General features: G+C 41.6%; 1 protein-coding gene across 1 annotated transcript; it reads right to left on the bottom strand.

Annotated features, from left to right (window-relative positions):
- Nucleotides 1-286: 286 nt before the first annotated feature.
- Nucleotides 287-14,741, bottom strand: galns (galactosamine (N-acetyl)-6-sulfatase). Its single transcript, XM_033990066.2, has 14 exons — nucleotides 14,599-14,741; nucleotides 14,335-14,458; nucleotides 14,136-14,210; nucleotides 13,953-14,055; nucleotides 13,693-13,836; nucleotides 12,934-13,000; nucleotides 12,376-12,503; nucleotides 11,933-12,069; nucleotides 11,754-11,857; nucleotides 9,081-9,217; nucleotides 8,894-8,996; nucleotides 5,387-5,508; nucleotides 1,006-1,123; nucleotides 287-650 (listed from the first exon to the last, which is right to left on the bottom strand). The coding sequence occupies exons 1-14, from the start codon at nucleotides 14,716-14,718 to the stop codon at nucleotides 564-566; spliced, it is 1,569 nt and encodes a 522-aa protein (XP_033845957.1). The 5' UTR covers nucleotides 14,719-14,741; the 3' UTR covers nucleotides 287-563.
- Between the last annotated feature and the right edge of the window lie 18 nt (nucleotides 14,742-14,759).

Here is a 14,759-nt window from a genome sequence, read left to right as displayed (position 1 = left end):
GCGTGTGTGTGTGTGTGTGTGTGTGTGTTAAGGAGTGTGTGTCTCACCAGTTCCACATAAATCCCTCTGGAGGATTTCAGAAGTCGACTTCCATCTGCAGCGTTTCACTGACCCTCTGACATGACCCTGTAGGACTTTACTCTGTTTCCTGTTTCAGACCATTTCCTTTTTGATAAGGCAGTGACTAAAAGTTATTTTCAAATACATAAAGAACGGAGACGTGGACTGAGGCCGAGCTGAACAGTGTTTAGTGTCATTTTCACACACTATGATAATACAGACGACTCATGAATCAAGAATAACTTTATTTAAAATTCAGTTCTGAAACAGAACATCCCTTTTTCAGAAAATGTAAAAATAACCAAAGACAACAATAATTTTAAATAAAAAGTGTAACTGTCAAGAATCACCAGCAGAGCACAAATCATGAAAAATACAATAATATTTAATACAAATATTATATTAAATATTTCACATTGTAAATCCATCCCTTCATCCAGGAGTGACAAACGACACCAGAGAAAAACACTTTTGTGCAAGTTTTTGCTTTAGTCCCTGTGAGTTTAGTGTGGCCAAAAACATTTCCATGGACTGGACTCCGGCGGCTTCAGACACTTCCCCAGTTTCTCACATCCTTCAGGAGCCCAGTTCTACAACCGAAAATATAAAAATATCAGAAACATGTTTGAGTATTTGCTCCAGTCTCTGTTTAGCACTAATAAATATGACATTACTTTTAACGTCATGACTCTGTATCATTTTATTTATGCCCATAATTATTTTAAACTTCATTCTTACCCCACAGTTGTGATTCCGACGTAAACCACAAGAGGGCAATGCTGCTACATTAATAAATTACAAACCTTAGATCTGAGCTTCAGCTTCAGGTTCAGTTATTGTGTTACTGATTTTGTTCCACTTCAGAGGTGAACACAGAGAACTGCTTAATTAAAACTCACCTGGTTTTAAACGTGATGGACATCGTTTTGCATCGTTTTTACTCACCATCACAGCCCGATCACACATGTTGAGCTGAGGAACTCCAGGAATCAAGTCTTTCTGATGCTGCTGCACGATCGGTGTGAATGTTTTTAGGACGTCCTGGTACTCTTTGGTCAGCACACTACAGAAAAACACAGTAAATATCAGAACGTAGTGATCCAATAACATAATCATCATCATATTTTTCATGTGGGGACAGTGGCTCAGATTGTTAAGCAGCCATCTCATAACAAGAAGGTTTGTGGTTTCCATCCAGCAGTAGCAGTTTATGTTGTTCTACTGTCTGTGGTCAAGACCTTTGTGATTTTTTTAGCGTAGACTTGTAGATACATTTCCATAAGCCTCATAGAGCAGCTGAAGAATCATGGAAAATTAATAATGAAATGTCACTCCAACTTGAAACGTCCAGTCAAACTCAGATTTATTATTCATATTAAACAACAACATTAGTCTTTCCAAACTAATAAAGCCAAGCAAGAGATTCCACTTCCATTTCCAGTGACAAAATGCATTGATTAAACCACTTATTGACTGTGTGAAGTGAAAAATATAAACTATATCATCTCCACCTGCACATATATGTTATCTACCCTGGTTATACATGCGCTGTGAAGCCTGTGTAAAAAAGCACAGTGCATACACAGTGCATACATATACATGGGTCATCTGCTCGTAGCTTCTGGGAAAATCCGCTCAGTGTGTGACCCGTGTGACCTCTTTCCCATCCCCTGTCTCTCAATTACTGCTGTTGGACATAGCGAGCCTGAGCACCTCTGTGCATTATTATATTCAGAGTGTAAAACATGGGGCCCCGAAGGCTTTCAAAGGAACGCCGCTCTCAGTAGGACCTGTAGGTTAATGGGCTATGTGTGTGTGTGTTGGGGACTGGGCGCTGTGCTGGTGGTGACACACGTATAGACAAATATGAGCAGTGCAATTACACCCCTGATACACTCTCCAGCAGCACCTGTGCCAGCGCGGCTTCCTCCCCGTGCTCTGAGCCAGCCCTCTGATTGGCCCCCGGGGACCATGTGCATGTGCCTGAGGTGAAGTGTCAATTAGAGTAATAACCCCAGGCTCTGTCCAGCTCACACCTACCCTCCCTCTCGGAGCTCCCACCGGGCAGCACACTTCCTCCATCAGCCAGCACCTGCTCCTATCCCCGATACTCACTCTCTGCTTTACCCCACAATTATTCGACTGGTGCTGCTTTGGCTGCAATTAGTCTCATTCTGCGTGCCGTGCTCATCATACAGACGCTAATGTTTGAGTTTTGACCCACAGAAGATAAGGATAAATCTTCCCTCTTTCAGTGAAAAAACATGGATTCAGATGAAATTGCCTGAGCTATCTGAAATCGCAAATTCTGCTTCCCATGATCCCAATCAGCACGGGGGATATTTCATTTCTTACTATCTGTTCCTTTCCCGATAGCTGCGATTCATTTAATGATAACTGATAAAGCATCTTATTACAAGTAAATGTAAGGAAGATTTATCAGAGTGCATTAAGCATTCAGTTCCTGCAAACGTGTCTGCAAGCCAAGCACGGCCTGAACTCAGAAACCTTTTGTCCAGCAGAAGTTTCTATTGTTTTGTCTATGCATTGAAAATTTTACAGCGCGCACCTCTAAATCAAAAAATAATAATACCATTTGTTTATGCCCCCTTCGCAAACACGTAATGAAAAGCCCACAGTCAGCACAGCTCATTATCATGATTATAACCCTTAGCTTAGTGGTGTAGAGGCAAAATCTGGAATAATAAGCAGCATGTATGCAAATGAAGTCTTTTGATTTATAATGTATGGCACCCAAGGGGGATGGGGCATTGCTCAGGTGTGTCACCACTCTGATTACTGATTCATAACAGGATTGCACCCACACACACACACACACACACACACACACGCACACGCACACACACAGAGCAGAAGGTGGGGGAATTGAGGAGACAATCAAATACATCTGTCCTGCCCGGCCCCTCCCCTCTGCGCCTTCTCCTCCCCACTGGAAATTGAGCACTTCACTGAGGACTATTGATTGGCGATACAAGAGCTTGGTGGCGGGCAGCAGATGAGGCCAGTCTGAGCCCGCGCCGCCTGCAGAGACCTGCCTCGTCCGTGCCTGGGTGGACCGAAGGGGGGCTCTTGGGACGGGGAGTCGGAGGAAAGCTGCAGCTAAGAGCGGAGGATGAGTTAACCTTATGGCTGCACAGGTCAGAGATGCACGAGGAGAAGGCAGGGAAAGGGAAATTCACGGATGTAGAGCGCAAAGAGGCAAAGACCACCAAAACTACAGACATAGATCAACAACATGAGGCTTGTCCATGTACCTACGACAACAACAACAACAACAACAACAACGTAAACAACAACAGTCGACCGCAGAAAATCACCTCACCTGCCTGTAGTGAGTGTAAAAAAGATGACATACTATATTCTTCTCCTGACAGAACCCCCTCCACTTTCCAGCCTTGGGATCTGGCTAAAATACTAATTACAGAAGACATTTCACCTCATTTTGATCCTATTCTGAAGTACAATAAGTTGCAGTTGTTATTTGCAGTTATGTGCCTCTAACCTACAGTATTTTTAGATCTGTCTTGTATGAATTGCTGCTTCTCACTTCAAATAACCTTTGACAAATCTCAAAAGACGATATTTCTTGGTAAAAAATGGTAAAATAAATAATTGTGAGCTAAGGGTTGACTTGAAATCTGTAGACCACAGTCTTAGATTTGTAAACGATATCACCAGATCATTGGGATGCAACGATTAATCTGAATAATCTTGACTAAATGACCACTAAAATAAGCGTTAACGAAACATTTATCAGTATGTAAATGAAAAACTGTGTCAAAATACATCAAACCGTGAAGACAGCAGTGTTATTAAATCAAAACTGGAGATTTTATGTCAATATTTGCCGTCAAAACACATTCGTACGTGCAAAAATCTAACATGCAGAAGAGAAATAATCACTGATGACTTGACTACTGAACTATTTGTTAGTTGCCCCCTCGTCAGAAGAGAATAAACATGAGCCTCACTGACGCGCCGACTCTCTCAGGTTTAATCGCAGCTTTAGATTCAGGACTGCGCCTCTGTGTACAGTGCCGTGCGACAGTACTGAAGGTATGTGTGCAGACAGCTCCTACATCATCTTAAGTGGCTCTTTAGGTGTAGACAGAGATTAATGATATCTGGGCAGTCGGTCCAGCTGGGGGACTGAAGAGCACATGGACAAAATGTTACACACACACACGCACACACACACAAGAGAGCTCCCCGTGGATACGAGAAGGACAGACTGAGTGGTAAGCAGAGAAACTAAATGCCAGATTTTGGAGTAATATAATTAAAACAGCAGATTGCATCGATTGTGCCATGTAGAAAGGCGTGGCGTCTGACCTGGTAGACAACTGAAATACGACTTGGCATTTTACGGGCTGATATAAGTTTGTGTATGCGCTTAAACCAACGCGCTGCATACTGATTGAATCCAGCCTCTTTTATTTTTCAGTTCCAGTTGCGAGGATAAAAGGTAGGCCGAATAAAAAAAATAGCATTAATGTTTTATTATCCAATCTCGCTAAAAGAGGCCGGAGAGAACTTTGGTGAATTAGACAGCAAAGAGAGAAAACAGAGGTCAAAATGTTTGTTAGATCTGCACAAAGTTGCTTTCCATTGCGTTATTTACTGACTCCTCACACACTTATGGTGGTGAACTAATGCCACGTCTGCCCCGGGACTGATAAAAACAACATGGCTGCCAATTTACAAATCAGCACCAACAGCCAAGGTCGTTCTTTGTATCACCTGGGCCACAGTGGGAGAGTTTTTTGTGCTTTTATGTGACTTATGATGGTCTAACTCAGTAAAAAACAGTGCTTTTATAAATTGTGCTGTAAGTTACACATGCACAAATATAAATAAATACATAAATATAATATTATCAGATATTAACAATATAAAAAAACAAATTATAATCTACATTATTTGGACCAAAACCTCAGTTTCAGGTGTTGTCCGTGTCCTTAGTGTTTCTTAACTCTCCCTGAGCTGCAGCAGAGACGCACAAAACCCCATTAAACAGCATTCAGTCTCAATTTAGAGCTGGACCATTTCTCCTGCATGTGTGACCTGCAGAGGGTCGAGAGGCAGATTGTGATCTTCACTGAGCTGTTTGCAATCACAAAGACCAGAGTGTAATCAGGCGAACAGCAGCTGAGCAAATCAATGCACTCCAGCTCTCTATACCACTAAATCACCATTGATCATACACCGTACATGCAGCGTGTTAGCGACGGACAAAAATACCTTAGTACTTATGTTACCGCACAAGAAGTAATAGTAGCAAGTAGTGCTTATAGTTTTAGCGCACCTGATTGGGTACTTCTCTCCAGGATCCCGTCCCAGGTGGAAGATGAGTGGTTGTAAAGTGTGGTTCATTTGATCATGAGTGGTCACACCGGGCACCTCTTGGCCGGGGCAGAAGTTGATTCCCTGAAACATCAAAACCGAAAAACCAGGCGTTAAAAATAGATCATGATTTTAAAGATGTCAGGGTGTATTTGAATTACTGATAAGCATTTTTGTGGGTGGTACTAAAATTCTACTTGTACATTTTGTTTTGCATCTAAGAAACGCTTTTTGTCAGTACGTTTTTAATTATTTTTTGTTTTTTTTACACATAACTTTGCATCATCTACAGCATATGTTAGAAATGTTATGTTTCACTGCCCAGTAATAGAAATGTAATATAGTTTTAATAGCTAATAGTTATATTTTTATGGATTAATTTGCTTATTAAAGTCTAGATGTTGTATTTACTTCAGCTTCAATAACATTATCTACTCAAAAATAATCATATATGTTTTTTTTTAGACATATTTGGTTTCGTAAAAGGCTTAAATCTGTACGAGTTAAGCCCGCCTCACACCTCAGGATCATTTGCCCGAGGCGTGACCCAACTTTGCATCTTCATGTGCGATTTTCCTCGGTCCTCGTCAAATCGTAACCACGAAACATCACGACACTGCACCAGCCAATAAAACAAGAGCGTCAGCAGCAGAGGGAGAGATGCACACAGAGGCGCAAGATACAAACTCAGGAAACTATGAGAAGTGAGTTATGTTGTTGTGAAGTTAAACTGCAGCATTTTCATCCATATTATCCATTAGAATTTGTCCTCAACAAATAATGACCCAGCCCATAAAACAGAGCTAATCCAGTTTGGAGCGTTCTCTGTGCATTGGAAGCATTTATCTAAACTATTGCACCATATTTCACAACTAATAACAGCCCACTTTTGACTTGGATCTAAACTTTTGGCACATTTTAGCGTCTCAAAGGGAGTCATTTTACTGTAAAGAGGAAACAGCTGATGTGAGGTGAGCTATAGTCTGACAGATCTCAACTTTTAATCCAATTCAATCGTCCATGTCTCCTCTGTGCTCTGCGTTTTTGTTGCAGGTTTAATAATCATTTAAGACTGAAAAACCCTGCAGCGTGTGACAGGCTTTATTCTACTTCTGCAACTGGTAAATTTCAGAACAATGTGAGGATGTCGTACGTCCAGATGAGGCGCAAGAGCCACTTTTCCCTGTTGATATCATTGTATTTTGCCATGAAATATGAAAAATATAAAAGAAATTCACACATGCTCACTGTATTTCAACAAAAATCTGCATTTGAACAAAGAAAGAACATGAATTTTAACTGTCTGAAAGCCGAGCAATACCCAGATGGCAAAATAATAGTAACTAAAAAACAAATGCGTCACTGTTGCTGACTAATGTAAAACAAACACCGTGTCATCGTCATATTTCTGTATCTTTGTAGTTAGTGTCTCCGGCCCATAAAGCAGGTCTACTGTATATGTAAATGGCCCTTCAGTCAGTTTTGTGCGCCCTGCCCCAGAGTCTGGCGGTGATCACAGCCTGATTGAGTCACTCTCACTCCTCCACAACCCCCTGGAGATGTGCTGCTGCCTTCAAACGCACGCACACACACACACACATACACACACTTTCTGATGAAGCAATATTGAGAATGCATTCATCTGTAAGCCACTGTTGCTGCACCCCTCTGTGATCACTAAACAGAGCACCTCAAAATACATATAGAAGGGAGTGAGTGTGTGAGAAGATAGATACCCCCCGCCCCGCGCAACCTCGTCTGATCTGGACTTGTCCTGTGTTGTGGAGGCAGCAGCTTAGAAATGCAGAAAAAATCCCAGAGGAGCGCCGAGAAAAAGGCCTGCTGCGTGTATCTCTCTGACTGTCTCTTGTAGCGGGACTGAAAAGAAGAACTCCCTATCTTCCTTGACATTAATGCTATGGATACAACTAGGCCGCTTTCAAACTGGAACAGAGCGCTGGCTATTACGAGATAAGGTGCAGAGACACCCAGGGGTGGCCAGATGGATTTTTTGGAAAAGGTAATATTCTGCAGCTGCTCTGAAGCGTGAGAAAGAAATCAAACTTTTCTTCTGTAACTTTTGCACAGATTTTATCCAGTAAATTCATTATAATCACACACGGTTTATTTGTATGTTGTACAGCAAATATTTAACAGAACCATAAAACATCAGACTGCAAAATGTAAGAATAAAACAATCAGCAGGCTGATTACTGTAATGTAGTAATTATTAAACATTTACACTATAAAACAAATCCACTGTCTCCATGAACCACACAAACAGAAAACAGCCACAGTCACCGTTTATTCACCACAACCAGCGACTTGAATGAGGCTAAAATGTCTTTATGCAGTCACATGTCTCATGGAGCAGCATAACTGATTTTATATAATCCAGAGACTAAAGACTGGAGACAGTCTATTTTCTGAGCATTAACATCACTGTTCTGCCTCAGGAGAACCTGATGAGAGCCTTTTAAACCCTGTGAAATTTCTCATTTTCTCCATGGCTGAGCAGCAAGAATATAGCTCGGACAGAGCAACAATTTCAGCAGCTATTAACCAGCAATTTTGTTTTTTTCTCCTGTTTATTTTCTCTGATCTCGGGTAGCAAATTAAATTAAAAAATACTTTTATAATGAAAATGGTCAATGCAATGGTCAGTCACCTCTGCAAAAACTGATTAATGAACATAACTTGCATAAAGAGATCAAATGTAACTGAATTTCAAATCCCGTTTTCTCTGATAAAGTAAATAACTGAAAACAAGTGGAGTTTCCCGATTCAACACAGAGCCACGGGCATCTGTATGGAGAGCACAACATGCATGTGCATGTTTTTCCTATTCTCCCTCTTTCATGTACACACACCAATCAATAGGCAACTCACAAGCAATCAGACACCATTATTTGTGAAGTTCCACTTCAGTTCACATGAGTTGATAAAGGAGGCCACTATTGATTCAGCGGCCCTGAAGGAGAGAGCAATTTAAGCGACCGATGGGGCATAAAACAAACTGGATCAAAGAAGAGGAGAGCGGGACATGTTTTTATGGACAGAGAAGTGAAGACACGCCTCCGTGTCCTGCCTCAGAGTCAGATCTGACTGTTCCTCTGATACGTCTAATCAGCCCCGCTCTAGTAATTAGTACAGACACTGCTGCCTCCGTCTTTTAAGCTCCATGATACCAAAAAGAATGACTACAGCAGGGAGTGAGCCACATAAACAGACAGGAAGAAAAAAACCCACTGGAGTTAACAAACACGTCAACTAGTTGATGAATGATGTAAGTTTGCTGATGTGGGGGCTCTTCATTAATATTCATTATGCTCTGATGTACACAGCAGTCAACTGATGAGGCATTTTAGAGATAACTCCAGCAGAGAAAGTGTTTGTGGTGGAGGGAGATTAGGAGACAAAAAAGGGTGAGCAAATAAAACAGTCAGGACAGTGTCTGCAGGCGACTTACGGTTTTAAACTGCTCCCAAGAGTTACTCCAGGTCCAGTAGTGGGCCTTGTACTGACCCAGACGCACAGCCATCAGCTCATTCCCACGGTAATAAAAGATGGGCCTTGACAATAGGTGAAACATTATAAAACCTGTTACGTTAATAATGTTTGTATTTAGCAAGCAACAAGTTTCACGATGCTCACACCTGTTTTTGAGAGAGTTGTTGAGCAGGACAGGGGTCAGGTCTAGTCCATCCAGTACTCGATCATCAGGAGGGCTAATGCCGGCGATGGCCAAACTCGTGGTATAGAGATCCATGACATTAGAGAGCTGAAAGCTCACCTGCAAGTCAAAACATATGTACATGCAGTCAAACTTTGCACGGTGACAAATCAGAGTTTTTCACACAAACATGATTAACATGATGCCACGGCATAGTTTTGATGTGATATGTGTGTCTTTAGTTACCAGCTGGCCCCCAGTTTATTTTAAACGTGCCTTTAAATTAGTTTACTGGATGAGAAAATGGTAAAAGTATTGAGAGGACACGGCCCGGGCAGCGCTGGAGCTGGAGTGAGCTGCTGTTTTATCTCCCTTTCCCAGTCCCACTGAAAAGCTTTATTTTATTTATAAACTTTGAACTATTTTCAGATAAAATGCCATTTTTTTGCTGTCATCCTTGATCTTCCGTTCCATTCTCTCCTGAGCGAGCCTTAGAGGGAGACGGCACGCTCACAATCAGATAGCACTATCAGGGCTGTGCAGCTGCAGTGCCGTGTGCCGCTGCTGCTATCGCAGGCCGGCACACACAAGGCTCCACTCACACACACTAACTCTCAGCACTGAAATGAATTCCCTTTTCTTCTGTCGCCACTGAACTAGCTGCAGAAAAGACTCTGCAATGCATTCCCTGATCTATCTGCACATCCAGACACTCATTCTCACACACAAACACATTTAGCTCCTCTCCATTTTTCACTTTTAAAAGTCCCCATCACACAGATATATACACTGCAGCACAAAACAAAAGACAGGACAAAAGGACAGAAGAATCAAAATCCTTTAACTAAAAGCAATAAATAAGACATAATTTGAGATTCCTTTAACCTTCTGAATGGCAATGATTCATTTTATGGAGCAGCAAATTCACTGGTTCTGTTTCAAATGAGAGATATTTGTCTTTCCATTTTTGAGACAAAACATGTATTTTGTTCTATTGTTCCATCACTTTCACTGTCATCTCTTTTTCAGCGCTGTGACTCCTGCTGGTTATCACAAAACCAGTGCTTCAATCCCTATTATCTCTGCTTTGCTCATGTGTCCCCAGTCTGATAAAACACAACAATAGAAGACGGGATACACTACAATAGTGCAGGGCCAGGACCCGCCCACACCCCCTGCTCTGTGTGCAGAGCCTTGGCCTCTTCAGGCACTGGGGGAATGCATCTACACACTGAGCAGCCTCATTCCACTACACTCTCTCGCTGTTCTGAGTACTCAGGTTTTGTAAAGTAAGCCTTAAATTGCCAAACCAGAACAGCTGCATTACTTTAGTGAATGCATGTTTGTGCGTCCAAGTTGGATAATAAAACTGTTTAAATCCCTTTAAACAATTGCTTGTATTGCTTTTTGTAGCCTACCACGCTTTGTTCCAGCAGCTTATAGACTATAGACCACAGATCAACAGAGATTTCACAAGTATGTGAAATGAAAGAGCCTCATTCTGGCTCTGTCCTTTGCCCGTGCAGCACAAACTGCTACAGTATAGGTCCAACAAAGTAGCTCTGTCATCACAACCTCTGAGAGCCTCAAGGAGGATCTGCAGATCTCCATACTCAATGCATTTACTCCTGTGACACCAGGCAATGTTGAGCATCACTCTGTACATATGTTTGCATTCACTTGACACTGTTTAGTGTTTACATACACCACTAATCAAGCATCTACATTGGCATGTGGGATAAAACAAAGGACACAGACATGTTCTGCACACTTGCACATGCAAATGTAAAAACTGCGGTCAATTAAAATGTGGTGGCGCACGGCAAACGTAAAATCACTCCTGGCAGCTAGGCAGTGCCAGCTTCTTCAGCTCTCCTCCTTCTCTTTCCTGCACCAACCACCTCCATTACTTCTTAGCTGCTTCCTTCCTTGCCCCCCTCCTCCTCTCGTTCCTTTATCCTGCGCGCCTGGCATATTCAGATACTGAAGTCCTCATTACAGCTCAATCCAACCTCAGCAAACACACAAACAGATTAGCCGCTTAAGACGCTCCCAATCCCCCTCTCTCTGGCTCCTCTGCAGTGCTATCAGGCCGCAGCACACCCCTGTGAGATGAGCCAGGGGCAAGGCTTACTGCGCAGACTGCAGCCTCCGCACGCTCCGCACCAAATCCCCCCGCGTCACAGCCCCGTGTCACAGCTGCCCCTAATACAATTAAAAGTCATTTGCAGAATGCACAGGCTTAGAGGATCACTGTGTGGGTGGGGGGTTAAATTGGGAAGGGGGGAAAGTGTTGGGGCATCAGCTCTTGCCAAAAATTCAGTATTTTAGGAAACAGTAAAAGGCGCCCACACACTTTGCTGCTACAATCAAACAGTTAATCTTTTGTGTTCACAGAGCTCAATCTCCTGAAGCAACTTTACCATTGTTAAGTATCAAAAATGCTGTGTAAAGACATGCAACGTGGAAACTGTAACCTTAAACACAGTACGAGTGAAATGTACTTCTGTTTGGTATCAGCGGGATTTCAGAGTTTTCTAAAGCAGAAGAAATAATAATCTGACGACTCATGATCTTCTCCAGTACGATGTGAAGATTGCACCTGGTTAGTACTTTGTAATGAAAAGAGTCATTTACTTCCAAGTCAGTTCCTTACCGAGCCTTCTTTTATATGTCCAGGCCACCAAGCAATGGCCGGTTCCCTCATCCCTCCTTCAAAAGTCGTCTCCTTCCCGCAGAGAAAAGGCCCATTGCTTCCACCTGTGAATTAAAATTGTCAAACAGTCGTCCGGGCAAAAGTTGTTGGAATTATTAGACACGCTTTGTTCAAACTACCTTCAGTCCCTGACACCAGAGCAGCACCGTTATCTGAGGTGAAGAACACAAAGGTATTGTTGTCGATGCCCAGAGACTTTAGCGATGCCAAAATCCGACCCACACTGTAATCCAGCTCCATCACAGCATCACCGTATCTGCAACACGAAATCACCCATGGAAGCAGCACAAAAGCAGGTGTATCTATAAAAATGCTATTCAAACGTGCACTATGTAACTTTTCTGAGGGTCAGTAACTTGATTTGTCTCTGTAGAGATGCTGGAATGGTCCACAGTATGGCATTAAACACTTGAATCTTGCCTTTAGTCATTTATAGTTGCTTGTTTTCTTATTGCTGATATGAGACGATGCTGCGTCTCTACAGATCTGACCTGACCTGAACTTTGCTTGATGGCGTGACCTCCTTGTTTCGCTAATTTTCAAATGAGTAAAATGGCCGCACCTTCCGCGTTGGCTTTTCCCTCTGAAGGGCTTAGAGGCGTACACAGGGGCGTGAGTGGCATCAGGGGCCCAGTAAAGGAAGAAGGGTTTTTGAGCTCGAGTCTGACGGAGAATGAAGTCCAACGCCTCCTGTAGAAGATAAAATACACACAGTCACAGAGGGACAAACAGGCCAGGTTACTCTTTGTCTTTCGGTACAAATAAAAGCATTTGAACCCATGTCGTATGATCATATTTAACATAATCACAGTTCTTTCCTGACAGAGTGCACATTGTAAACACATCCAGGACCGTTAACATTTGAGAGAAGAGTGAAATATGAACAAGAATTCCATGAGTTTCAGTTTGTAAAGGTCGACACTTCAGGTAGAACAAGATTTTGTATAACAAGACAGGATATTTACAGAGGACATTCTGTTATATAAAAAAACGTAGCCTTTGTGATTTGATAACTGTGCCAATTGAGATTACAATTTCAATTTGGTTGAGGTAAATTGTTTAGCCACAAAAAGGCAAACATTTTAAAACAGTGAGAGAACAGCATAGTCACTACACACACCTGCAAATAGATCTGTGTCAGATTGGACTCTGCAGTCTCTCGGAGGATCTGAAACTCTTCGTAGTACCTGAAACACAAATTCACAAAGTACCACTACAAAAATGCTGTAGTGATTTTGTTTATATTCAGATAAACCCTTTTCTTTGCAGCACTGAACACAGATTCTGTCTTTTCATAACTAAACACATTACTGAGAAAGGACAAAAGCAGTGACAAGTACATAATGAGTGAGTTATTATTACCTTGTCATTTTTAAGAAGGTAAAATTAGCCTAAAATCCTGATCATAAAGAAAATACTAAATATTTGGCAGTGCTATGAACTGTAACTACATATAAATATATAATAAATAGGATGTCTGTGTAATCCCTCAGTCGTCCAGGTCTGATCCAAAGTAAAAGACAAAAGCTAAATCTGTCAACTGGACAAAAAGTTGTAGGAGTGAAGACGTTTGGCTGCTTGTCCAAGCCGGTTCTTCATTTCTGGTCAGATTACGTCTTCACTCCTACAACTTTTTGTCCAGTTACAGATTTAACTTTGGCTTTGACATTAATAAATAGGATATCATTTATTTTTTCTTTTTAGTTGCCTGACAGTTCTTATGACCCTGAATAGTCAATTTACTTTGTCAGGAAAAGTAAACTGTTTTAATAAGCACAACTGGTACATAAGGAAAAACACTTGTAGTACAGTTGAAGTACTCAATGATGTAACTGATCCTAAAAGTCATTGTTGTACGTTATGGCGACTTAAACATTACCTTCCAACCATCTCACTGTTGTTGTACACAGGAATATTAGGTTCCTTTGTGTCGTTGTAAGGGCCAAAGTGGCAGTTTGGAGAACCAAACCACTCATCAAATCCACGTTTAAGAGGAAGATATTGAGGTCTGTGCCCAAGATGCCTGTAATACATGAAAAAAACTAATATTAAATAATGTATAGGGTAGTGTACACATTATTACTGATAATAGCATGCATAGAACACGTAACAACTGGATATTTTTAATGCATACTGTACCATTTGCCAACTATCTTGCTGACATAGCCTTTCTTCTTCAGCATCTCTGGTAACAAAATCTCATCTTTAGAGATCCCCCCAACTATTTCTTGGGGGGTGTATGCTGCAAAAATAGAAAACTCTTTATTTGTATGATAGAACTGTATTTTGCAAATACCTTAAACAATTTATTGAGTGCTGCACCATTTCGGGCATGTGCATTGGTGGTGTAGAAACCGTTCCTGACAGGTAACCTCCCAGTAAGAAGAGCAGCTCTGGCTACAAGAAATGAGTGTCAAAAAAAGAGTGTAAGTAAAATGCAATTCACTTTTGGTTAGTTTGTTCACATACAACAAGATTACTCGTTTACGATCCTTAAATACCAACACAGATGCAGACTTACAAGGGGAACACAGAGGATTTGCAGTGTAGAAGTTTGGCAGCAACATCCCCTGAGCTGCCATTGCATCTAAATGTGGGGTCTCTTTAGAGGGCTGCCCCCAGACCCCCAGATCACCCCAACCCATCTGAAAAGAAGGTAAATAAAGAGAAAACCATCACTGAGCACAATATGATGACAATATGATGATGATCATGCATTAAAACAGGCAAATTTAACTTTCAATCAATGTTACACAAATTTGTAAAAGAATCAGAGCCAACTCACGTCATCCATGAGCATAATGATAATGTTTGGAGAACTGGCAGCTGAGCCCGTCTTTGACACATAAAAACATATTATTACACAGAAAAGACTCAAAGTAGTAAAAACAGAGTGTTCTGTCATTGCTCAAGTTGAATCATGTGAGCGTTTATTTGAGGAAGTTT

Source organism: Periophthalmus magnuspinnatus, chromosome 3 (assembly GCF_009829125.3).
Source record: "Periophthalmus magnuspinnatus isolate fPerMag1 chromosome 3, fPerMag1.2.pri, whole genome shotgun sequence".
Lineage (NCBI taxonomy): Eukaryota > Metazoa > Chordata > Actinopteri > Gobiiformes > Gobiidae > Periophthalmus > Periophthalmus magnuspinnatus.
This window is presented reverse-complemented; position numbering and strand designations above follow the sequence as displayed.

What these genes read in the sequence shown, in the direction of transcription:
- galns (XM_033990066.2), bottom strand. Translation starts at nt 14,718, where the DNA reads ATGACAGAACACTCTGTTTTTACTACTTTGAGTCTTTTCTGTGTAATA. An exon ending in AACAGTGAGATGGTTGGAAG is followed by an intron (nt 13,001 to 13,692) that starts GTAATGTTTAAG and finishes TTTGTGTTTCAG; the next exon opens with GTACTACGAAGAGTTTCAGA. An exon ending in GACATATAAAAGAAGGCTCG is followed by an intron (nt 9,218 to 11,753) that starts GTAAGGAACTGA and finishes TTTGACTTGCAG; the next exon opens with GTGAGCTTTCAGCTCTCTAA.